The sequence below is a fragment of the Pimephales promelas genome, chromosome 18, assembly GCF_988280905.1.
Source record: "Pimephales promelas chromosome 18, fPimPro1.hap1.1, whole genome shotgun sequence".
NCBI classification, from domain to species: domain Eukaryota; kingdom Metazoa; phylum Chordata; class Actinopteri; order Cypriniformes; family Leuciscidae; genus Pimephales; species Pimephales promelas.
In genome coordinates, this window is record NC_142786.1 from 8901573 (window position 1) to 8927590 (window position 26018).

General features: G+C 37.6%; 1 protein-coding gene across 5 annotated transcripts in view; it reads left to right on the forward strand.

The window, feature by feature from the left end:
* Nucleotides 1-17175, forward strand: part of pleca (plectin a) — a 156447-nt gene extending 139272 nt beyond the window's left edge. For all 5 annotated transcript variants that reach the window (XM_089122836.1, XM_089122840.1, XM_089122839.1 and 2 more), the window contains 7 exons: nucleotides 940-1078; nucleotides 1199-1552; nucleotides 1679-1762; nucleotides 1847-1951; nucleotides 2086-2184; nucleotides 3984-7328; nucleotides 8664-17175. In XM_089122836.1, coding sequence (XP_088978962.1) covers nucleotides 940-1078; nucleotides 1199-1552; nucleotides 1679-1762; nucleotides 1847-1951; nucleotides 2086-2184; nucleotides 3984-7328; nucleotides 8664-14966 — 10429 coding nt within the window. In that variant the 3' untranslated portion in view covers nucleotides 14967-17175. The remainder of the gene's footprint in view (nucleotides 1-939; nucleotides 1079-1198; nucleotides 1553-1678; nucleotides 1763-1846; nucleotides 1952-2085; nucleotides 2185-3983; nucleotides 7329-8663) is intronic.
* The last annotated feature ends 8843 nt before the right edge of the window (nucleotides 17176-26018 follow it).

Below are 26018 nucleotides of genomic sequence, written 5' to 3' on the forward strand. Positions count from 1 at the left end.
GTAATTTATTCCTGTGAAGGCAAAGCTAAATTATTCCAGTCTTCAGTGTCACATGATCCTTCTAAAATCATTCTAATATGCTTATCATCAATGTTGAAAACAGTTGTGCTGTTTAATTTTTGGGTGGAAACTGATACTTTTTACAGGATTGCTGATTAGAAGTTCAATAGAAAATAAATAGAAATAGCAATTTTTGTAACTTAATTATTTTTCAGTCACTTTCAATTTAATGCATCTTTGTAGAGTAAAACCCGAAACTGTTTAAAGGAGAACTCTAGTGCAAAATGAACCTTTTGTCTAATACCTAGTCGACCGTTCTCTGAGATTTGTTTTCATGATAATCGAATGTAAAGAGTTTTATCTCAAAAAACTGTTTAGCATATACGCTAGTTATATGGGGGCATATAATAAGTAAAGAGAAATCGCTAGTTAATACCACTAACAAGGCTCAAAATAGCCCAACACTAGCACGGTAACATAATGAGGGTCCCTACATACAAAACGAAGCATTGAGAACTTTGTAAGTGTACAGACCGTTTAATAAGAAGATACTTTATACAGACAGGAGCCATCTTGGAAAACAGTCTTGACTAGTCGAACCACGTCCGTGGGGCTATTTTGAGCCTTGTTAGTGGTATTAACTAGCGATTTCTCTTTACTTATTATATGCCCCCATATACTAGTGTATATGCTAAACAGTTTTTAGAGATAAAACTCTTTACATTCGATTATCGTGAAAACAAATCTCAGAGAACGGTCGAGTAGGTACCAATGTGTAATTAGACCAAAGGTTCATTTTGCGCTGGAGTTCTGCTTTAACTTATTTAGGTTGAAGTATCCAATAAATTTTTTTTTTTTTTTTGCTTTTCCACACTAAATTATCTTTTTGTCCTTCCCCATATAAAATTATGCTGAATCAAATAATTTTTCTCCATAAAGGCTGAAGACCATTGACATGGTAATCCGCAGCACACAAGGAGCAGAAGACATTCTCAACAAATATGAGAACCAGTTGCGGGATGTGAACAAAGTTCCTGTTAATGAGAAAGAGATTGAGGCCACTCAAACACAGCTCCAGGTGCATTATCTCTCGCACAATAACCCAATTATGAAATCGTGAAATTGTTACCAGTATAAGCTCAAATCATACATGACCTCACAAACATGTTCATGTTCTTTCCTTCTTTTTTGACCCTAGAAACTGCACTCAGATGCGGAGGGAAAGCAAGCTACGTTTGACCGCCTGGAAGAGGAGCTTCAGAGGGCTACCGCGGTGACCGACCGAATGTCTCAGCTGCACAGTGAACGTGACATAGAGCTGGAGTACTACAGGCAGCTGGTGGGCAACCTGAAGGACCGCTGGCAGGCCGTGTTTGCTCAGATTGAGCTGAGGCAGCGAGAACTTGACCTTCTGAGCAGGCAGATGCAGGCGTACAGACAGAGCTGGGACTGGCTCATCCGCTGGATAGCAGATGCCAAGCAGAGGCAAGACAAGCTCCATGCTTTGCCCATCGACAGCAAAGCCCTTCAAGAGCAGCTGACCCAGGAGAAGGTATCTATCCATCCATCGGTCACTCTGAAATGCAGGGTTTTTGTTAATTCTCTGTTCTCATCATATTTTGCTTGAAAATCATGTTAATAATCTTTTTTATTTACGTCATGTCCATTATTTGTACAGAAACTGCTTGAGGAGATTGAGAAGAACAAGGACAAGGTGGATGACTGCCAGAAATATGCTAAAGCATACATTGATGCCATAAAGGTGTGTATGAGTTCTGCCGCATATATATTTTACTCAAATCTAAATGATTTATGAGTAGCACTCTGACTGAATGTTCTCATCCAGGATTATGAGCTCCAGCTGGTGACTTATAAAGCTCATGTGGAGCCCATAGCTTCCCCTCTGAAGAAGACCAAAATGGAGTCTGCATCTGATGACATCATTCAAGAGGTACTCTAGATATCTGATATCCACTTATATTTGGCTCTTAATCTGCTATATGCATTCATTTACATACTGTATGTATAACTTCTACTTGGGACATGCTTCTTTGACATGCCAAGTAACTTCAAAATATCTTTCAGTATGTGACTCTGAGAACACGCTACAGTGAGCTGATGACTCTTTCGACCCAGTATATTAAATTCATCATTGAGACACAGCGCCGCCTAGAGGATGAGGTGGTAAGTATTAAAACCTAAAGTCTTAATATTCTAGCACTAACTTTAACACATTAACTTGATCCTTTTTGTAGTTTCATTTGTGAATGTATGGACACATGAAATATATATGTATTTCACAAACCATATGAGACACAGTTACATTTTTATCTTAAGTTAAAGGGATAGTCCACTTTTTTTGGAAATAGGCTCATTTTACAACTGCCACAGAGTTAAACAGTTGGGTCTTACCGTTTTCGAATCCATTCAGACGATTTTCTGATATTTAGAAAAATATCAGTAACCAGACAGTTTCTGGTCTCATTGACTTCCATAGTATATTTTTTTCCTACTATGGAAGTCAATGAGACCAGAAACCACTTGGTTACTGATAATTTTCTAAATATCAGAAAATCAGCTGAATGGATTCGTAAACGGTAAAACTTAATGTTTAACTCTGTGGGAGTTGTAAAATGAGCCTATTTCCAAAAAAAGTGGAGTATCCCTTTAAGTTGGAAAACATGCTATTGTTGGCCGTGTGCTAGAGGATAAAGTTCTGGAAATCAAAAATGTAACAGATTGAGCAGCTCACCTAGGCCTTCAGTAATATAAATGCTAGTGGTGCAGCACATTCCATTTCTTCACAATGTATGTCTTTCATTATGTGTTTACTACTATGGAGGTGTTTTGATATCTCTTCCATTATAGTGAGCTCTCAGTTAGTATAGGGACCCTTCAGCCTGAAGCAAACTTAAAATATGCTCTTATCCTAAAAATAAAAGTTAGTGCATGGTCCAATGTACCAGTGATGCCACATGGTTTCGCTATTTTAATTTCCTGGTTGGATTCTGTCTGCTGCTTAGCCGCATTCTTACCCATCATTCCTTTGTGCCCTATTTGTTGATTTTCCCTCTGAGTTTGCTTCAGCCTGACTGTCAGACCTTCTTCTGTAGCTGTTTTCTGCTCAATTTTGGTTTCCATTTTCCTTTCTAACCTTTATTTTCTTGTCTGCTTCTCTAAACTGCTTGCCAGTGCTTTATCATGATGAATGTTTGTCATGTTTGGGCGCTAAAGAGGTAAATTGTCCACAAAAATGCATGTTCATCCTTTTCCAGTCCCTTGTTAATTACATTAGCATTTTTGCCATGATCAAGAAATATAAACAAATATATGCATTAATATATATTATTGTTGTATTTGTCAAAATCTACACTTTGGCATTCATCAGACCTGTTTTTCTTCTTTTTCCCCCTTATGGTCTAGCATTGTTTAAACTTTATTTAATAAGTCTTATTCTTTCTTTGCTGCATCACTACGCTGTTCTTTTGTAGGCATGATAATTCTATGAATATACATTTTCAAATATTCTTTCTTCATTGACCCTTTATAATAATAATTTGTCATTTATTAAAAAGGTTACATTTCCATATTTTGTTCAAAATGGAATCCAAAACACATTTTTTACTCCAATGTAAAATATATTAAAAACCTAAAATCTTCAGTCTTCAAAATGACAGGGCAGAGTTTTAAAGTTTTTATTCATTTAAAAAATGTATCCAGTGATAACACCTCATTAGCATGAAACCATTCGATATTCCAGCTGTAGTGGTGTTTTGTGAAGTGATTGTGTCTCATTTTGTGTACCATACATTGTGCCTTTATATAATCCTTAATAAAGTAACTACATATGTTGTTTTTCTGTTTAGTATAACACTTTGTCCATGTACTTGCATTTGCATGTACGTACATGCACTTATAATATCTAACACTTAAATATTTAACTTTGTTTCTATTTCCCCTACTATTTACCCTCACTAATACAGAAAGCTGCCGAAAAACTTAAAGAAGAAGATAGAAAAAGGTTGGCCGAGATGCAGGCCGAGCTAGAAAAGCAAAGGCAGTTAGCTGAATCTCACTCAAAGGCTATTGCTAAAGCAGAACAAGAGGCAAATGAGCTGAAAACGAAGATGAAAGATGAAGTCAGCAAACGACAGGACGTTGCGGTCGATGCTGAGAAACAGAAGCACAATATCCAACGAGAGCTCCAGGAGCTCAAAAGCCTTTCCGAGCAGGAAATCAAAGCTAAGACTCAACAGGTAGATGAAGCCCTCCAGAGCCGGACCAGAATTGAAGAAGAAATCCATATAATCCGACTCCAACTAGAGACGACGATGAAACAAAAAAACACTGCTCAAACAGAGCTTCAACAGCTCAGGGAAAAAGCTGCAGATGCCGAAAAACTTCGAAAGGCAGCGCAGGATGAGGCAGAGAAGCTTCGGAAGCAAGTTGCCGAAGAGACTCAGAAGAAACGGCAGGCAGAAGAAGAGCTCAAACTGAAATCAGAGGCAGAAAAGGAGGCTGCCAAAGAGAAGAAGAGGGCCCTTGAGGATCTAGAGAAGTTCAAGCTTCAGGCTGAGGAAGCTGAGAGGCACATGAAGCAAGCAGAGCTGGAAAAGCAAAGGCAGATTCAAGTGGTAGAGGAAGTGGCAAAGAAGACTGCAGCCACGCAGCTTGAGAGTAAACAAATATCATTGACAGCAAAACTGGAAGAATCACTCAAACATGAGCAGGTGATGGTCATTCAACTGCAGGAGGAGGCAGAACATCTCAAAAAGCAGCAAGCTGAAGCAGATAAGGCAAGAGAGCGGGCAGAGAAGGAGCTAGAAACATGGAGACAGAAGGCTAATGAAGCTCTCCGACTCCGGCTCCAGGCTGAAGAAGAGGCCAATAAGAAAACTGCAGCTCAGGAGGAAGCGGAGAAACAGAAGGAGGAAGCCAAACGGGAGGCAAAGAAGAGAGGAAAAGCTGAGGAGGCTGCCCTTAAACAGAAAGAGATTGCCGAAAAGGAACTGGAGAACCAAATGAAGATGGCTGAAGAAACAGCTAAACAGAAGCTTGCAGCAGAGCAAGAGCTTATTCGATTGAGAGCAGATTTTGAGCATGCTGAACAACAGAGAATTGTCTTGGATGATGAGCTCCAGCGTCTCAAAAATGATGTCAATGCCGCTGTTGAACAGAAGAAGGAGCTTGAGGAGGAGCTGGTCAAAGTTAGGAAGGAGATGGAAGTTCTACTACAGGTAAAGTCCAAAGCTGAGAAAGAGTCTTTGTCAAACACTGAAAAGAGCAAACAACTACTTGAATCTGAGGCTGCCAAGATGAGGGAACTGGCTGAGGAGGCAACTAAACTGAGGTCAGTTGCAGAAGAAGCAAAGAAACAGAGGCAAATTGCAGAAGAAGAAGCTGCTCGTCAGAGAGCTGAGGCTGAGAAGATCCTCAAAGAAAAGTTAGCTGCTATCAACGAGGCAACCCGTCTAAAAACTGAGGCTGAGATCGCTTTGAAAGAGAAGGAGGCTGAAAATGACCGCTTGAAGAGAAAAGCCGAAGACGAGGCCTACCAGAGGAAAGTTCTTGAAGATCAAGCGGCTCAGCACAAGCAAGCAATTGCAGAAAAGATCGATCAGCTCAAGAAGTCTTCAGACACCGAGCTCGACAGGCAAAAGAAAATCGTAGAAGAAACCTTGAAGCAGAGGAAAGTGGTGGAGGAGGAAATCCACATTCTCAAGCTCAATTTCGAAAAGGCTTCAACTGGCAAACAGGACCTTGAACTTGAGCTCAACAAACTCAAGGGCATCTCAGAGGAGACACAGAAGAGCAAAGCGAAGGCTGAGGAAGAAGCAGAGAAATTCCGAAAACTTGCTTTGGAAGAGGAGAAAAAAAGGAAAGAGGCAGAGGCCAAGGTGAAAAAAATCCAAGCTGCAGAAGAAGAGGCAGCAAGACAACACAAAGCTGCTCAAGAGGAGGTTGAGCGTCTCATAAAGAAAGCAGAAGATGCCAAAAAGCAGAAAGAGATTGCGGAGAAAGAAGCCGAGAGACAGATCATTTTAGTCAAAGAGGCTGCACAGAAGTGCTCTGCTGCTGAACAGAAAGCCCAAAATGTTCTTCTCCAGCAAAACAAAGACAGCATGGCGCAAGATAATCTCAAGGAAGAGTTCGAAAAAGCAAAGAAACTGGCACAAGATGCAGAAAAGGCTAAAGACAAGGTTGAGAAAGAGGCTGCCTTGTTGCAGAAGAAAGCAGAGGAAGCTGAACGTCAAAAGCAGGCAGCTGAGGCTGAAGCTGCCAAACAGGCCAAAGCCCAGGAAGATGCTGAAAAACTGAGGAAGGAAGCTGAAAAGGAAGCTTCCCGGCGGGCTGAGGCAGAGGCTGCTGCTTTAAAACAAAAACAAGAGGCTGATGCTGAAATGGCCAAGTACAAAAAGCTTGCGGAAAAGACCCTGAAGCAGAAGTCTTCGGTTGAGGAGGAGTTGGTGAAGGTTAAATTGCAACTTGATGAGACAGACAAACAGAAATCTATCCTTGATGATGAACTCAAGCGACTCAAACAAGAGGTCAGTGATGCCATCAATCAGAAGGCTCAAGTTGAGGATGAGCTCTCTAAAGTTAAGATTCAGATGGAGGACTTACTAAAAATGAAACTTAAAATTGAAAAGGAAAACCAAAAGCTTATGAAAAAAGATAAGGACAACACAAAGAAACTCCTTGAGGAAGAGGCTGAGAACATGAAAAAACTGGCCGAGGATGCGGCACGGCTTAACATTGAGGCTCAAGAAGCTGCAAGATTACGACAAATTGCAGAGTCAGATCTTGCCAAACAGAGGGAACTGGCTGATAAGATGTTGGAAGAGAAAAAGCAGGCCCTTCTTGAGGCGACAAAACTGAAGGCTGAAGCCGAAAAGCTCCAGAAACAAAAAGATCAGGCACAGGTTGAGGCTCAAAAGCTGTTAGAAGCCAAAAAGGAGATGCAGCAGCGTCTGGAGCAGGAGACGGAAGGTTTCCAGAAATCTTTAGAGGCTGAACGCAAGCGGCAATTAGAGATTACCGCAGAGGCTGAGAAACTAAAGATCAAGGTGATGCAGCTAAGTGATGCTCAGTCAAAAGCAGAGGAGGAAGCCAAACAATTCAAGAAACAAGCTGATGATATCAAAAGCCGTCTACTTGACACTGAAAAACAGACTTCCGAGAAATACACTGTTGTTGAGAAACTGGAAGCACAGAGACTGCAGAGCAAAAAAGAGGCCGATGATCTGCACAAAGCAATTGCAGAGCTTGAGAAAGAAAAGGAGAAATTGAAAAAAGAGGCTGCTGACTTACAAAAACAATCAAAAGAGGTATTGTGTTATATGTTGTAGTACTGCAGTCTAGTGTTTCATATATTAGCCTTAAACCCCTTAATCAACAATTAACAGTTTTATTCAATTTCTGAACCTTTGTTCATGTACATTGCATGTTACCAGTCTCAGTGATAACAAAGCCTGCAATTGTCATGAACAAAGTTGTTCTGGTCCCCTTTAACACTAGTGTCCATGATGTATTTATTTAGTTTGCAATTAGGTTGTGCAGCCTATTTGCACATTGTTGATATCACTATTTATTTTAAAGGGATACTCCACTTATTTTGGAAATAGGCACATTTTACAACTCCCTCGGAGTTAAACAGTCGAGTTTTACCGTTTTCGAATCCATTCAGCCGATTTTCTGATTTTTAGAAGAATATCAGTAACCAGACAGTTTCTGGTCTCATTGACTTCCATAGTATATATTTTTTCCTACTATGGAAGACAATGAGACCAGAAACTGTCTGGTTACTGATATTCTTCAAAATATCAGAAAATCGGCTGAATGGATTCGAAAATGGTAAAACCCAACTGTTTAACACTGGGGGAGTTGTAAAATGAGCCTATTTCCAAAAAAAGTGGAGTATCCCTTTAAAATAGTTTCTAATGTCTGTAACTTATGTAACCTAAATTGTCCATATTTAATTCAACAATGAACTAAATATATATTCATCTGTTAGATTTTAGTGTACATTTAATTAATATCACTTTTACCATGCTGTGAAGTTGTAATATTTACATAATGTATTGTATTCTTTTGATTCTGTGATTACAGTGAAATTTGCTATCACTTACTCGCTTCTTCTGTGGAACTCAAACAAAGATAATATGAAGAATATGTTTTTTTTATATATATATATATATATATATGCAACAAAAGTCAATGGGCTCCAATATTATTTTCACCCCCTTTGACATTCATTCTATGGAAATAAACAGTTAAAACATTCTAGGTTAGGTTAGGTTTGTGATGACATGAGTCCTAGTAAATGATGACAGAGTTTTTATTTGTGGGTAAAATATAACTTTAAAAGAGTACTTAATTGTCATTTCGATTATCTTTATAACCACAGAATCGAATAGACACAATACACTATATAAATGTGACATCACAGCATACAACAGATATCAATTAAAAAGTACACTGACAGGTGTAAGTTATGGTGTAATTATATGAGAACAAATTATATAAGAAAGAATATAATTGCATCTTAAAATGCTAAATTCTATAAATATATTGTATTGAGTTTTTGAGTTATATTTTTCCTTATACCGTGATTTCCATGCCATGCATTTAATTAATGATTGTTTTATGCTGTTTTATCACAGATGGCCAATGTACAGCAAGAACAGTTACAGCAGGAAAAGACTATCCTCCAGCAGACTTTCTTTGCAGAAAAAGAGACACTGCTGAAGAAGGAGAAAGCCATTGAAGCAGAGAAAAAGAAGCTGGAGAAGCAATTTGAAGATGAAGTAAAGAAGGCTGAAGCACTTAAAGATGAACAGGAGCGTCAGAAAAGGCAATTGGAGGAGGAGAGGAAGAAACTTCAGTCTGCCATGGATGCTGCCATCAAAAAGCAAAAGGACGCTGAGGAAGAGATGAATGCCAAGCAAAAAGAAATGAAAGAGCTTGAAAAGAAAAGAATTGAACAAGAGAAGCTTCTGGCAGAGGAAAACAAGAACTTGCGAGAAAAACTCCAGCTGCTTCAGAGTTCACAAAAGCCATCCCACACCAAGGAGATTCAAACTGACAAAGTCCCTGAAAAAGAGTTAGTCGCAATGACAATGGTAGAAACATCCAAGAAGGTCGTAAATGGCTCTACAGAAGTGGATGGTGTGAAAAAAGATGTAGCCTTGGCTTTTGATGGAATCAGAGAGAAGGTGCCTGCAAACAGACTTTATGAGATTGGTGTGCTCAGCAAAAAAGAATTTGACAAGCTTAAGAAAGGCAAAACAACTGTGGAAGATCTTTCAAAGAATGACAAGGTCAAGATGTGCCTAAAAGGTAGAGATTGCATAGGTGGAGTAATAGTTGATCCCAACCAGAAAATGAGCATCTATCAAGCTTTGAAGGACAAGAAGATTACACAAAGCATGGCTTTGATGCTTCTTGAAGCCCAAGCTTCATCTGGATACATAATCGACCCCATTAAGAACAAAAGATTATCTGTAAGCGAAGCTGTGAAGGATACCCTGATTGGACCCGAGTTGCACACCAAGTTGTTATCGGCCGAAAGGGCCGCCACAGGATTCAAAGATCCATTCACTGGAGATACAATCTCACTGTTTGAAGCAATGAAAAAAGGTTTGATTGCAGAGGACCAGGCCACAAAACTTCTTGATTGTCAATATGCAACTGGTGGGATAGTTGATCCTGTCAATAGCCACCGTGTAACGGTCCAATTGGCTTGCACACAAGGTCAACTTGATGATGATCTAAGCAAAATCCTGTCCAGCCGTCCTGCTGACAAAAAAACATTTATTGATCCCAACACTCAGGATTGCCTCACTTATTGTGAGTTACTGGAACGATGCAAACCAGATCCTGAGACAGGCATCCCATTACTGCCAATCACAGAACATGCAGCCCAAATTGAAAAAACTTATACTGATGAGGAAACTAAAGATGTATTTAGTAAGGCAAACCTAACTGTTCCATTTGGAAGATTCAAAGGAAAGACTGTCACCATCTGGGAGATCATAAACTCTGAGTACTTCACTGAAGATCAAAGAAAGGATCTTATCCGTCAATACAAGACAGGCAAAATTACAGTTGAAAAAATTATTAGAATTGTAATAACTGTTGTAGAGGACAAGGAAAGCAAGAAGGAACCTGCATTTGATGGTTTGAGATCACCAGTGCCAGCTTCTGAACTTCTGGAAGCAAAGGTTATTAATAAAGATTTGTTCAACAAATTGCACAATGGAAAAGCTACTCTTAAAGAGGTCTCTGAGCTTGAACCTGTCAAGAAAGCCCTAAAGGGGGCACACTCTATTGCTGGAGTGCAGATTGACTCAACTTCTGAAAAGATGTCTTTCTACGAAGCCATGAAGAAGGGCTTGCTCGGAACAGAGCCTGCGCTAAACCTTCTAGAAGCCCAGGCTGGAACAGGCTTCATAATCGATCCTGTGAAAAATCAAAAGCTCACTGTTGATGAAGCAGTCAAAAGTGGCGTTGTTGGTCCAGAGCTGCATGAGAAATTGTTGTCTGCAGAAAGGGCTGTTTGTGGTTACAAAGATCCATATACTGGAAAAAATGTATCCCTGTTTGAAGCAATGCAAAAAGATCTCATTAAGAAAGACCAAGGTGTCCGTCTGCTGGAAGCTCAACTTGCAACTGGAGGAATTGTTGATCCTGAGAAAAGTTACCGCATCACTCCAGATATTGCATATAAACGTGGATACCTAAATGAGAAGATAAATGAAGACTTAAACAGCCCATCAGTCTCCAGTACAGTATTCATTGACCCAAACACACAAGAAAATGTCACTTATGCTGAACTGCTGAAAAGATGCATCATTGATAAACAGACTGGTTTCCCATTGCTTCCACTATCTGAAAAGTCAGTCAAGTCAAAAGAAATAGAACCCGTTTCTGATGCGCAAACTAAAGAGACCTTGAGCCATGCTACAGTTGAGTTGCACAGTGGAGTTTTTAAAGGAAGAATAGTCACCATTTGGGAGATTATCAACTCTGAATATTTCACAGAGGAACAAAGGATTGAATTTATCCGGCAATATAGATCAGGAATTATCACAATTGAAAAACTGATCAAGATTGTGATCACTACAGTGGATGAAAAAGAAATGAAGAGACAGGGCGAATTTGATGGTTTTAGAGGACCTGTCACGGCCAGTTCCTTGCTTGAATCTAAAATCATTGACAAAGACACCTATGACAAAATCCAACAAGGAAAAAAGAAACCTGCAGAAGTTAGTGACTCCATCAAACGCTACTTGCAAGGTTCTGATTGCATTACTGGGGTATTTTTGGAAAAAACTAAGGAAAAACTGAGCATTTACCAAGCAATGAAGCAGAAACTTCTGACATCAAACACAGGTGCTTCCCTGCTGGAAGCTCAGGCAGCTACTGGCTACATAGTTGATCCTATCAGGAATGAGAAGTTTACAGTGGATGATGCTGTTAAGACTGGCATTGTTGGTCCAGAGCTTCATGAAAAACTGCTTTCAGCAGAGAAAGCTGTTACTGGTTACAAAGATCCATACACTGGTAATAAGATCTCTCTTTTTCAAGCAATGCAAAAACAGCTTGTTCTAAGAGAACATGCTATACCTCTTCTAGATGCTCAGGAGGCCACTGGAGGTATAATTGATCCAGTAAATAACCATCGACTTCCTAGTGATATAGCCATTCAGCGTGGCTACTTCAGCAAGCAATTGGCCAAATCTTTTAAAGACCCCACAGATGATATCAAAGGTTTCACTGACCCAAACAAAAATGAGAATATCACATACAAACAACTGAAAGAGAGATGCATGGCCGATCCAGAATTTGGAATTGCCTTGTTACCGCTTTCTAAAGCACAGACTCCAGAGCAAGCTGAACAATCATATGTTTACACTGAGGAACAAGCACAGACAGACTTAGCTAATACCCAAATAGACATACCACATGAAAGTTTTGCTGGAAAACAAGTGAACTTATGGGAAGTCATGAAATCAGATTTGCTCCCAGAAGAGGAAAAACAAAGGCTCCTTGAACAGTATCGCTCAGGCAAAATCACAAAAGAGAGAATGATCATTATTATAATTGAAATCATTGAACAAAAAGAGATCATCAAGACTGAGCAGAGTATGTCATGTGATGTAATCAGACGCCGGGTTACTATTGATGAACTTTACAGAGCTCGTATTATAGACCTTGAAACGTACAATCTGCTCAAACAAGGCAAGAAAACAATCCGGGAAGTTATGGAGATGGAAAGCGTGAAACACTATCTATTTGGAACAGGCAGCATTGCTGGAGTACTCTCAGATAACTACGCTAAGGTTAGCATCTACCAAGCCATGAAGAGAGGTCTCATTAAACCTGGCATTGCCATTGATCTGTTAGAGGCACAAGCAGCGACAGGATTCATCATTGACCCTGTGAAGGATGAATTGTTAACCGTTGATGAGGCCGTCCGGAAGGGTCTTGTTGGCCCAGAGATCCATGACAAACTCTTGTCTGCTGAGAGAGCAGTCACAGGTTATAAGGATCCCTACAGCGGGAAGGTTATTTCTCTATTCCAAGCCATGAAAAAGGACCTTGTTACTGAGGATTATGCCATGAAGCTTTTGGAGGCCCAGGTAGCAACAGGTGGCCTCATGGATCCAGAGTACTACTTCCACCTCCCAATTGATGTCGCCATGCAACGTGGTTACATGAACAAAGAAACCAGTGAGAGGATATCTGATCCAAGTGGAGATGTCAAAGAGTTTATAGATCCAACAACAGATGAAAAGCTGTCTTATGCCCTACTTCTCAAAAGATGCAAGATTGATAAAGAGAGTGGCTTACGATTATTGTCTCTGGCGGACAAGAGACTTCTATTTAAGGGCCTTAGAAAACAAATCACTCCAGAGGAGTTGTTGCGCTCTCAAATTATTGATCAAAAGACCTACACAGGCCTCATGGAGGGTACCATTTCTGTTGAGGACCTCAGTAAAGACCTAAAGAAATATCTTGAAGGCATCAGCTCTATTGCAGGCGTGTTTGTTGAGGCTACAAAAGATCGACTTTCAGTCTACCAAGCCATGAAGAAGAACATGATCAGACCAGGCACTGCCTTTGAACTTCTGGAGGCTCAAGCAGCTACTGGGTATGTGATTGATCCAATTAAAAATCTCAAAATGAATGTCCTTGAAGCTGTGAAAATGGGAGTCGTAGGACCAGAATTTAAAGACAAGCTTATCTCGGCTGAACGAGCTGTGACTGGCTACAAAGATCCATACTCTGGCAAGGTGATCTCCCTGTTCCAGGCTATGAAGAAAGGTCTTATTCTGAAAGACCATGGTATTCGTCTGCTCGAGGCTCAAATAGCCACCGGTGGAATCATTGATCCTGAAGAGAGTCATCGACTTCCTGTTGAAATGGCATACAAGCGGGGTCTATTTGATGAGGAGATGAATGAAATTCTCACCGATCCCTCTGATGACACTAAGGGGTTCTTTGATCCAAACACAGAGGAGAATTTAACTTACCTCCAGCTGATGGAACGCTGTATAACAGACCCTGAAACTGGACTTTCTCTATTGCTGATGAAAGAAAAGAAACGGGAAAGAAAGACGTCCTCTAAGTCCTCAGTCCGCAAACGTAGAGTTGTTATTGTAGATCCAGAAACAGGAAAAGAGATGTCTGTGTATGAGGCATACCGCAAAGGACTCATCGACCATCAAACATATATTGAACTTGCAGAGCAAGAGTGTGAATGGGAAGAAATTACCACCTCATCATCAGATGGTGTTGTCAAGTCTATGATCATTGACAGAAGGTCTGGGCGGCAGTATGACATTGATGATGCAATCTCCAAGGGCCTCATTGACCAGTCTGCTTTGGACCAGTACCGTGCTGGTACCCTTTCTATCACTGAATTTGCTGACATGCTCTCTGGCAATATGAGTGGCTTTAGATCGCGTTCATCTTCCTTTGGGTCCAACTCATCCTATCCCATGAGTCCAATTCCCTCCATAAAGACACCAGCTACAACCTGGACTGATCCATCTGAGGAAACTGGACCAGTGGCTGGAATCTTAGATACAGATACTTTAGAAAAGGTGTCAGTTACGGAGGCTATGCATCGGAATCTAGTTGACAACATCACTGGTCAAAGACTACTAGAAGCACAAGCGTGCACAGGGGGAATTATTGACCCAAACACTGGAGAGAAATTTTCTGTTGCTGATGCTATGAACAAAGGGCTGGTGGACAAGATCATGGTTGATCGTATCAACCTAGCACAGAAAGCTTTTCAGGGATTTGAAGATCCAAGAACCAAAACCAAAATGTCAGCCTCTCAAGCCTTAAAGAAGGGTTGGCTCTACTACGAAGCTGGCCAACGTTTCCTTGAAGTCCAGTACCTAACCGGCGGTTTGATTGAACCAGATGTTACAGGAAGAGTATCACTGGATGATGCTGTTAAGAAGGGCAATCTAGATGCGCGCACTGCACAGAAACTAAGAGATGTCAGTGGATATTCCAAATACCTCACCTGCCCCAAAACAAAACTCAAGATCTCATACAAGGACGCCATGGACAGAAGTATGATAGAGGAAGGATCTGGCCTGAGGTTGCTTGAAGCATCCTCACAGTCCAGTAAAGGTCTTTACAGCCCATACAGCATCAGTGGCTCTGGATCAACTTCAGGGTCTAGGTCTGGATCCAGAACTGGTTCAAGATCAGGCTCTAGAAGGGGAAGTTTTGATGCCACAGGCTCAGGTTTCTCCATGGGTTTTTCTTCATCCTACAGCCCCACTAGCTATGGCCGCCGTTATGATTCAGGGGCACATGGTGGACTGCAGATGGATGAGCTAAAGCAAGCCCTTACAGCTTTAGCATCAGGCAGGAACTGTTGCTATGATGAAAAGAGAATATTCACATCATCACAAACTCAATCCTCTTTAGTTGCTTAATTTATGTACACAAAAAGGACATTTATCCTGCTCTGCATGATATTGCTAATGGGCTTTTTTTACTGGTAATATGGGAGTAATATTGCTATACAATACTGGCTTTAATATTTTATTTCATATATACATATGTTTGTCACTTGTTTTTTTTCTCTCTCTTAATTTTCACATCATATACAGTTTTTTTCTGCACAACATTCATGGCAGAATCATAATCACATTTTTTTATATTCAATCCTTTCAATTTTTAGCAGTGTTAAATACTTAGAGCCTCTCTTTTTGTATTGTTTTTTTTTTCATGTACCTTGTACATTGGCACATGAATTATACTGAGAAGTTTCAAGAATGTATAGATTTCTCGGAGAGGATATGGTAATGCTGCATATGAGATGTAAAAGTTAGTTGTTATATATTTTTGTGTAAAGATCCCAATGGTATCTGTACACCACTGAATATTTGAAGCCAGCATGGTTAAAAAAAAAAGGATTGGAGAGGAGGGAATGGGAGTGGGGGGATGGGGACTGTTGACTATCTGCAGAGTGGAATAAAGTCCATTTGGACACTCGTGATTGGGAGCATGTCAATAAACAAAACATATTGGCAGCACTGCCATGGACATTGTTCTGTAGAAACTCATTCTCTTCTCATTATTGAAAACTAGAAAACAATAAACTTATTAGATAAAGTGAAATGGATTTACCCAACCTACAGTCATCTTAAAAACAGGGCATCATTACATTTACCACAAATCACTAACGATGACAGAGAAAATTCTTTAAAAGCATAAGTAACTCACATCCCAACTCCCCACAATCGTCTCATTTAATGGGGACCTCACTTTCGCCTTAACCTTGTGACGTCTGCATTAACTTTCTTGTAAATGTAATGTGCACCCTCAATAGGCTTGAAAAAAAGACTAAATACGATAATGATTCAATGGAGATTATATTATTATACATCTGTAATGTTTATTGTAGCATACAATTGTTATATTGTCTTGGGACACTCCCTTCTGTACAATGTCAGTTAAAATATTAACTAACCTGGCCAATAATGTCAATTCAAAGACCTGCTTTTGTTCTAGTTTTTTGCAGAAAAGCTCATGCACTGTGTAATTAACAAATTAAATATTCTTAATATTATATACGATAATGATATAAATGATGGTCTCCTTTTTCTTATAAGTAGATGTGTCTTTCTGAGAGGGCACTATGTCTACAGAATTGCATAGTTATACTGACACCTGACAACAGACTTTACAGAAACCGAGGTATTCATGTTTAACTTGAAGACTGGTTAATGATTTTTGTCAAATGCCATCAAATACTTAAGATTTTTAGAATATAATAAAGCAATTATTAGAGAAAAAAACCTGGAACCTTGAATATGCCCAGTCTACCTCTTCTTTAAATTCATGTCCCCATTTGTTATAGAAACTAGCTTTGTTTTGAATCATCGAAAAGCTCCATATCTTGCACTGCCACTTAAGCTCCACTTGTGTGTTTAGAGGATCGCTCCTTTCAAAAGAATCACATCGTGATCTTTCAACCAACATACATGTTCCACTACCTTTGTTTATGCTCCGTATAAGAATTATTAGATTTGTTTGGTTGAGTAGAATTAAAACGCTAACGGTCTAGTCAGCTGATATTCACCCGTATTGTCAACTATTAACACTAAATCTGTTTTTAGTGTAGAAACGTTGAAATGCTAATCAGTTTCGGCATAATAATATCTTGTGTGTTGGTACAATGATGTAGGCCTATTGACAAGCATTACAAATAATTTAATATTGATCTCTGACCTGATTGTAGATGTGTACAAAAACAAGGACTCTGTAGGTTAACAAATTATGACATATCGGAAACTAAGAAAGACTGAATTTCAAAGGCTCAAAGAAAATCTGTTTCAGTCTCTCCAATGCAATGTTTTGTTTAGTGTTTTTTAGATGTTTGGTTCACTGAACTGTAAATCATAATACTTCAGTTTTAGTTATATTTTCCTACATTATATCTTTTGCTTTTTATGTTCTACTAATAACATTAAAATGATGCAATATGATCAGTTATTCTCGGCAAAACCCTTTTAAAGGAAGCTTTTTGAGGCACTAAAAGGTATATTTGAAACTGTTCTGATATTAAATGCATGATATGAGTATGAAATGTTAATATTCTATTGTAAATAAACATTAAATATCTGCTGTACAATGTCAGTTTACCCATGTGTCAACTCTTTCAGCATTCAAACCAAATTAAAAAGTTGGTTATATCTTACCTACTTAAGGGTTTATGCATCATGTAATCTTTTAAATCCATCAACTTTAATTGAGACATTTGCCTTATAGGTTACAAGAGGTTATGTCATGCTATGTGACAGGTTTTGTAATGTGTTAGAAACTCCCTCAAGCTATTCACACACAATTTGCATAATTACAAGAAAATGATTAAACGGTTGCAAAAGTTTGGGGCTTTCAGCCAAAGAGGTTTACAAACTACATTTAATGCATTCCACCATCCTCATTTTTCTAATGAGCAGAATTTTAAATTCTTTGAAATCAGATGTTTTTTGTTGTGAGTTTATTAACAAATCAAATACTCAACTAATTGGTGAAAATCTAAATAAATCTAAACAGAATATTTAGAAGAAAGAAATTTACCATTTTTATCACTGTAAATGTGCAAGACAGTAGCATTGAGGTGTTTCACATTATGATTGACAAAAAAAACAAAAAAAAAATTTGCATATAATCAAGAAACCAACATAGGCAACTGTGCCAAAAGAATCCGGTAAATTAAGGTTAACTTCATAATTAACTTGTCATCAAAACATGATTAAATTGTGGCATTAATACTTTTTTACACATGGGTGTGTATTGTTATGAAACATCACTGAGCGTTGCAAATTGATTAAGTATAGGCAACTAGCTGTATCTCCCAATACGGGAACGCCCAAGCCGCAGCTGTACCCTCCTCGTATCTCCACCTAAACTTACCGAAACCCTTCTAACGGTCCAAGTTTTGTTTCCAAAGAAAAGATCATAACACTTTACAATAAGGGTGCACTAATGTGCATTAATTCATCCTTAGCTAATGCGCAGATACTCATGAGTTAATGTGTAACTCATGAAGAACTAAACCATTAATTGATGATTACTGCATCAGCAACTAATAAAGAGTCAATATGATTAATAAATAAAGTAATACATGAATTGCTATTAATTCAATGTGGCATTGTGTATTAATTCCTTAATAACATATTTTCTTAACTAATAGTGTAAATTAATGTGTTAATTACCACAATTAGTCAAAGCTATGCACTTCAACTTTCAGTTGTCTGCTTTAATTAATTATTAGCTAATGATTTGCAAAGGTATCACTATGCTATGACTTTACTTGATGGGGCACGTCATTATTAACTATTCATTTAGTAATTGTAGTAATTTGCACATGAATTTCCACTAACAATGAAGTAATTAATCATGTATTAATGCATATTAGTGTACCTGTCATATTATCTGGAAGTTGAAATACAAGGCTTTGGCTCATTCTGGTAATTAACATATTAATTAATACTATTAGTTAAAAAAAATGAGTTATTATGGAATTAATCCACAATTACATATTTAATTAATAACAATTCATGTATGAACTAATACATTAACCTTACAGGCTCTTAATTAGTTCCTAATGTGGTAATCATTAATGAATAGCTTAAATAATCATTAGTTACACATTAATTCAGTATTATCTGTGCATTAGTTAAGCATGAATTAATGCTTATTAGTGCACACGTATTGTAAAGTGTTACCGAAAAGATTAAAGTGTTTTTTTTTTTTTTTTTTTTTTACAGGTTTGGATGCATACAAAAATACAATGTCATCACATCATAATCAGAACAAATTAAGCACACCCAAAACAACTTCATTCTTTTCTTTAGCTTTACTGAAACTGAATGACACCGTTTTAGTTGCAGAGTACAAAACTTTCTTGAATGTTACACGTTAATGACCTAAAGCATGTGTCCACCCATGTGCTCAAGCATTTCATTGGAAATGATCATGCGTTTGTCACACTTCTGTTTCAGAACTTCTGTTTTTTTTTTGTCACAAAGTTCTTTGGAATTGACGTTCCAAGATCCTTTACCATCTTTGAAATGTTTCCATTGCACTAATGTCTCTTTTACAGTGGAACAAGATCAAAAAGAAAAAAACAACCATTGCATTAAAGTGTAGAATAAAAATATAGGCACTATTCATAAAATAATTGTAGTATTGTATGACTGAGCACCAGACTCATCCCTCACAGTTACATTACACCAGGATTTTTTTTCTATTCTGGATAGCTCTGCAACTGATGAAAACACCCAAATAGAAAAAAAACCCCCAGAAAATTAAGAAAACCTCATCAATTTGACAAAAATGTGCTGCAAATACTCACAATGTAAATAAATACATAAAACGAGCTGCAAATAGAACCTTTTTTCCAACCAGGGGGATGCCATCCCTCCCTCAAGTCGAACCCTGGTTAGTGCACTAATTCATGTTAACCCTTAAAGAGTTTCTGTATCTTGGGGGATACAGACATTTAACAGGCTGTAGGGGGAGGGGCTATGGGGGGAGGGGCATTATTTGGTTGCAGTTGATGAGAAACACTGATGGTGTGATGGGTCATGTAATAAGGTCATGTGACTTTTTGCTATAACATTCCAAATATTTGTATCAAACTCCAAAATGGCAGCATACGTAGACAAAGGCACTGACCATGAGCAAAGTGTTTTTATATTTTTCACGATTATGATATTTTAGAGTGATTTTGTTTTAGAAAGTAGTTTTTTAAGGATAGTTTTACATGTTCGTGTTGATAATTTCAAAATAATCTTCTCACAACTTTGATTATCAGGCATTGAATGTTTGTATCCCGGGGGATACATTGCCCATATAAGGGTATTTTCCAGGGCTGATCACTCACAGATCTTCTTATGTTTTGAGGCCTGTTCTCTACAGATATTGAATGGGATAAAGGTTTTGAATGTGCCAGGATGGGCAGATATCCATCATGTGTCAGAAGTGCAAAGTGAGGCTTTGCCTGGTCACTGGACAAAATGCTCGCAACTGTTTTGTCAGCTTCCATTGCCCATAGAATATATCTGTTGTGGGGCACCACAGCGAAGATGGTAGAGTTAAAAAAACAAAACAGGAAAAAGGTGTTTTAAAAATCAGCACATGAACTGTTTAAAAAGTTATGAAATATTAAATGTATATCCTACATAGGCAATGCATCTTGGGAGAAAAAGTTCAGTTTTTTCCAATTTTTCTAATGTTGTATGGATAATATGAAAATTGTAGCTAATTAATTGTTCATTAAAAAATAAAAATAAAAATTGCAAAATGTAACCCTAAATGGGCAATGTATCTCGGGAGATACAGAGTGTAACTTAGAAACTATAGGTCATATTTTTTAAAAAATGCATGAACTCTGTCATTTTAGTCTAAATACATACAAAAATAGCAGTGAATCATTTTTCCATCAAAATTATTTATGCTTGCCCCTTAAAGGGTTAATAAATGAGACCTTAAAGTGAAACCAAATTCTGAGGCATCATTTATGGGAAAAGGTATGATTTACCTAAACGTTTTCCTCCTAATATGAATCACATCACTTGAGGTGCTCTTTCTCATGCTCTTGACTTCCTGTTATTCAGGACATTGGGTGTCTGTCAAGAACAATGAAGAAAAAATGTGAGGCATTATCCAGCTGGGAGGGGCTGTAAGTTAGTGAGACTAGGAATAGGGAAAATAGAAATGTTATGCTATGTAGAAATGAGTAATTTTGCTGGATTATAGCTTTACAGAGTTATCGAAATGAATTGGTTCCATTTCTTATGCTAGAAACAGAGGAGCACACCTGGATGGCATGATCATTATTTTTAGGAGTGACTCATTTTGAAAAGTTTCCCTAAGAGTTTTTATAATTCTGGGTTGGGTATGATTAATTTCTCTGCAAAATATCAGATATTGATGACCAATGTGTCTTCCATTGCAATACAAAGCAACATGTTCTCGCCCCCCAACTCATCACATTGATGCTGGGTCAGGACCCCTTGCTCTGCATCAGTTTTTAGGTATCCCTTTAGTGCCATTATTTGATCTGCAGGTTACTCCATTGATTTCAATGAGAAACCTTTGCCATTAGGCATGAAAGACATCAAATCAATATTACTTCAAAACAACATTAATGTCTCCAGCAGGTTTTGACAATAGTTAAATCATTCAACACTCTCTGGTGTTTAGTGGCAATTCCAATAATATATATTCACTGGCATTAAGGATGTTGTTAACCCCTTCATTGTGATTATACACTCTCAGAAATAAAGATACAAAAGTTGTCACTGGAGCTGTACCTTTTCAAATGGTACACTTTCTTACCTTAGTGGTACATATTAGCACCTAAAATGTACAAGTAAAATGTACATATTAGTACCTAAAATGTACATATTAACACCTAAAATGTACATATTAACACCTAATATGTACATATTAGTACCTAAAATGTACATATTAACACCGAAACACATAAAATCTACATATTAGTCCCTAAAATTTACATATTAACACCTAAAATTCACATATTAGTACCTAAAATGTACATATTAACACCTAAAATTCACATATTAGTACCTAAAATGTACATATTAACACCTAAAATGTACATATTAGCACCTAAAATGTACATATTAGTACCTAAAATGTACATATTTACACCTAAAATGTACATATTAGTACCTAAATGTACATATTAACACCTAAAATGTACATATTAGTACCTAAAATGTACATATTAACACCTAAACAACTAAAATGTACATATTAGTACCTAAAATGTACATTTTAACACCTAAAATTTACATATTAACACCTAAAATTCACATATTAGTACCTAAAATGTACATATTAACACTTAAAATGTACATATTAGCACCTAAAACGTAAATATTAACACCTAAAATATTAGTATTAGTACCTAAAATGTACATATTTACACCTAAAATGTACATATTAACACCTAAAATGTACATATTAAAGGGTTAGTTCACCCAAAAATGAAAATTCTGTCAGTATTTACTCACCCTCATGTTGTTCCAACCCCGTAAGACCTTCGTTCATCTTCGGAACACAAATTAAGATATTTAATATTAAGATCGCTCCTGCATACAGTCCATAGGCTTCTTGAGGTACTGGCTCTTGCTGTCCCCGAAAAGTCATTAAAGACATCGTTAAAATAGTCCAAGTGACTACAGTGGCTCAATCTTAAGTTTATCAAACGACGAGAACACTTTTGTGCGCAAAAAAACAACAAAAATAACGACTTTATTTCAAATATTCGTTTATTTCTCCCTCTGCGCGAGTCAGGTTACTAGTTTAATAGCGTAAGCTTCTGTTATTGTATGTCACACAGCATCACACACACATGACCAGCGTCAGCCAATAGTGAGCCTACGTGTGACGTAGCTCTACGCAATCACACTACGTTAACTGACTTACAGGCTCATGGAGAAGGAAGTGAATAGTTGAAATAAAGTCGTTATTTTTGTTGTTTTTTTGCGCACAAAAGTGTTCTCGTCGTTTGATAAACTTAAGATTGAGCCCCTGTAGTCACTGTAGACTATTTTAACGATGTCTTTAATGACTTTTCGAGGACAGCAAGAGCCAGTCCCTCAAGAAGCCTATGGACTGTATGCAGGAGTGATCTTAATATCTTAAATATCTTAATTTGTGTTCCGAAGAGAACGAAGGTCTTACGGGGTTGAAACAACATGAGGGTGAGTAAATACTGACAGAATTTTCGTTTTTGGGTGAACTAACCCTTTAACACCCAAAATGAGAGTGTAGTATATTCATAATGCAGTCAGTGTGGACTTAGACACCTTATTACATATATATATATAACATTATATACTTTGTATATATATATATATATATATATATACTGTATATATATATATATACATTATATATATATAATGTTTACTATAAATATAGGTATACTATAAATATTTACTATACATATTCAGTCCTGTCAGGGAAGACTTTTTGAAAACACTTATATTTATTAAAAATAATGGTCACACTTTAAGGTGTCTTTAACTTGCAAAACACTGTTCCTGCTATATTGAGGTGGGATGTGGGCATGGGCGCGGGACAGGTTTGGTGGGATGGGTAGGTTAAAGGGTGGGTTAAATGGTAAAGGAAGGGTTATCGTTGTAATTATGTAATGACATGCAGGTATTTTACTAAATTTAAGTAAAAACATGCATGTGCACAATAAGTGCATTGCATCAAATGATTAATTCAAATGTTAGTACATAATAGTTAAAGACATTTAAAATAAAGTGGGATCAAAGTAATTGGCCTTGCTCACCTCTGAGGATTTAATCCCTACTGAATGCAATACTTAAAATCATGTAATTTTGACATAATCTGTTGTTGATATTCAGTTAATTGTAAGATAATTTAACATGAAAACATTTCTTTTTTTTTTTTTTTTCAATTATTCCCAAAATAACCAGCTTTTACTGGGGAGAGTTTAATGATAAATCTACCCCTTCTGGCATAGTTTTTTTTTCCTTTTCTTATATATATATATTTTTTTTTAAATATTATTTAATCTTTTCATTCTTTTTTGTGATAGCCTACATTTTATTAATATTTTTAGGCTCATCTCAAATTTTGCTAGCGGGTTGCAAATATTAGAAAAACTATTTAACAAATAAAATAGTTTATGCAAATAGCACTGTATATATATATATATATATATATATATATATATAAACTTTCACACAGCTTATTTTTATGAGAAATGGGTTTTTTTCCAGGAAAGAAAAACTGTCTGTAAACTGCCACACCTTGTTTCTTTTGGCCAAGCCTTGCATACTTGTTCTGTCAGTCAGTTCTTCTCCATTGCATTGAGTGTGGGAGTAGACGTTGTGAAAAGTGAGCGGAAGGACAAACGAGGCATCATAAAAATTCTGTGGTGGTTTAAACATGAATATGGTGTGAACATCTCTAACAAAAGAAACTGGAACAGAGTGAAAGGGGATTTTACATCTGAATACAACCCTCTCAACATGAAAGTACAAGCATGAAACCACACCTTTCACTTTGGCAGAAGAGTGTGCTGGCTCTGGCTCTGCTAAGATAATTACAAGATCCTTTCTGTAACATGCAAACTCAGATAATGAATTGAAAATATTTGATTCCCCCTGAAGGTCCAGATTACTTCAACATGAATTGCTAGAATAATTACCCTTCCTAATATTACAATCCTGACTGAAAAGTCAGACTGAAAGTCGATCAGAAAAAAACCCCTTCATAATTACATTTTATCACCAACCTAAAAAACCCCCATATAATTACATTTTATCACCAACAAGTAACACTAACAAGTCAAAACAACACATTTCACCAATCATTTTCTTGAAACATGCAGTACTTTGTGATAAGTTCAGTCACTTATGTGTGACGTCATCTTAACCTGGTATCTTTGCTTTCTTCAAGGTTTATCCACAAACAAAGAGCAGCAGGTAGAGCAGGAATTATATGCCCAGTGAAAGTGTCTCCACCAAGAAACAGAGATAAGACATTGCACACAATCCATTGTATATTTATGTTCTTATTTAATGACTTTGTCTGCAGCAGTGTGGGGGTGCAAGCATACCAACCCTTTCCACTGAAAGATGAGGAATTCCAAATACTTGTGAAGTCTGGAACAGCTCCAGCAACAAGAGGAGGCAGAGGCACTATGTGGTTTTGGCAACATGCATAGCTTGTTCTGTCAAATCAGCAACATGATCTTCTCTGCAATATGCAAATATGTCGCACATTAAATAATTCAAAGAAATGGGGCAAGATACAACTAAGTTAATCCTTTCTTCATTCAAGTTTCATTATAAGTTTACCTGGAAATTGGTTGAAAAATTTGGGATTAAAAAAAAAAAGATGTAAAATTGGACCCTTGTATACCAAAGTTACTACATTGAACACTGAATACACTGAATTAATGAATAAATAAAGTGTCCTTTGTTCAAATCATAAGGCATTAACTAAGATAAACACTCGACTATATACACAATTTAATTTAATTTGAGTTACTTAATTTTTTTTTTTTTTTTGGAGAAATTAATATTTTTGTTTAGCAAGGTCATTCAATTGATCAAAAGTGACAGTAATTTTAATGTTACAAAAGATTTCTAGGTTACACTTTATTTTACAGTAAGTTTAGCTACGCGTAATATCAGCCCGTTCTTATCCCAAGACCATGCGTCAACATCCGACGCTTTAGGCACCCTTTAGCGTCAGTTAGATGACGCTATCCTAGTGGTCTAACCCTACCCCAGACCAAAACCTAGACGTGTCATCTAACTGACGCTAAAGGTATAATGTTAGTTAGATGACACCCTAGGCAGCGCAGTCTCATCCCAAGGCGTCATAACTGACGTCTTGGGACGTCTTTTGACCATACATCAATATCCGCCTTTTTAGGGCCCCCGTAGATGACGTTATCGGATCCTAACTCTACCCAAGACCAAAACCTACCCTACCCTGTCACCTAACTGACGTTAAAGGTAAAGCGTCAGTTGTATGACGGCCTGGGACCGTCATCTACCGACGTTTAAGGGGGCCCTAAAAAGGCGGATATTGACGTATGGTCAAAAAACGTCCCAAGACGTCAGTTATATGACTTCTTGGGATGAGACTGTGTTACCCTAGGACAGTGTCATCTAACTGACGCTAAAGGGTGCCTAACTACGTTCACACCGCCGCCGACTTGAGCTTCCAAAGCGGCCGGAAGTCATTAATTTTCAATGGAAGCTGGCTTCTCTCGGCTGCAAGGAGCGTGAAATCCTTCAGCGTCGCGTTTTGGGCGTTTTGAGCGTCAATCAGAAAGTTGAAAGAAGCTCAATTTTATTGTAATGAGATACTCCTTTCTTCCGAGAAAAAGGAAGAAGAGCTAATCATCGCGGTTGCTGTGATTTCTACTGGTTTCGTATCATTTATGA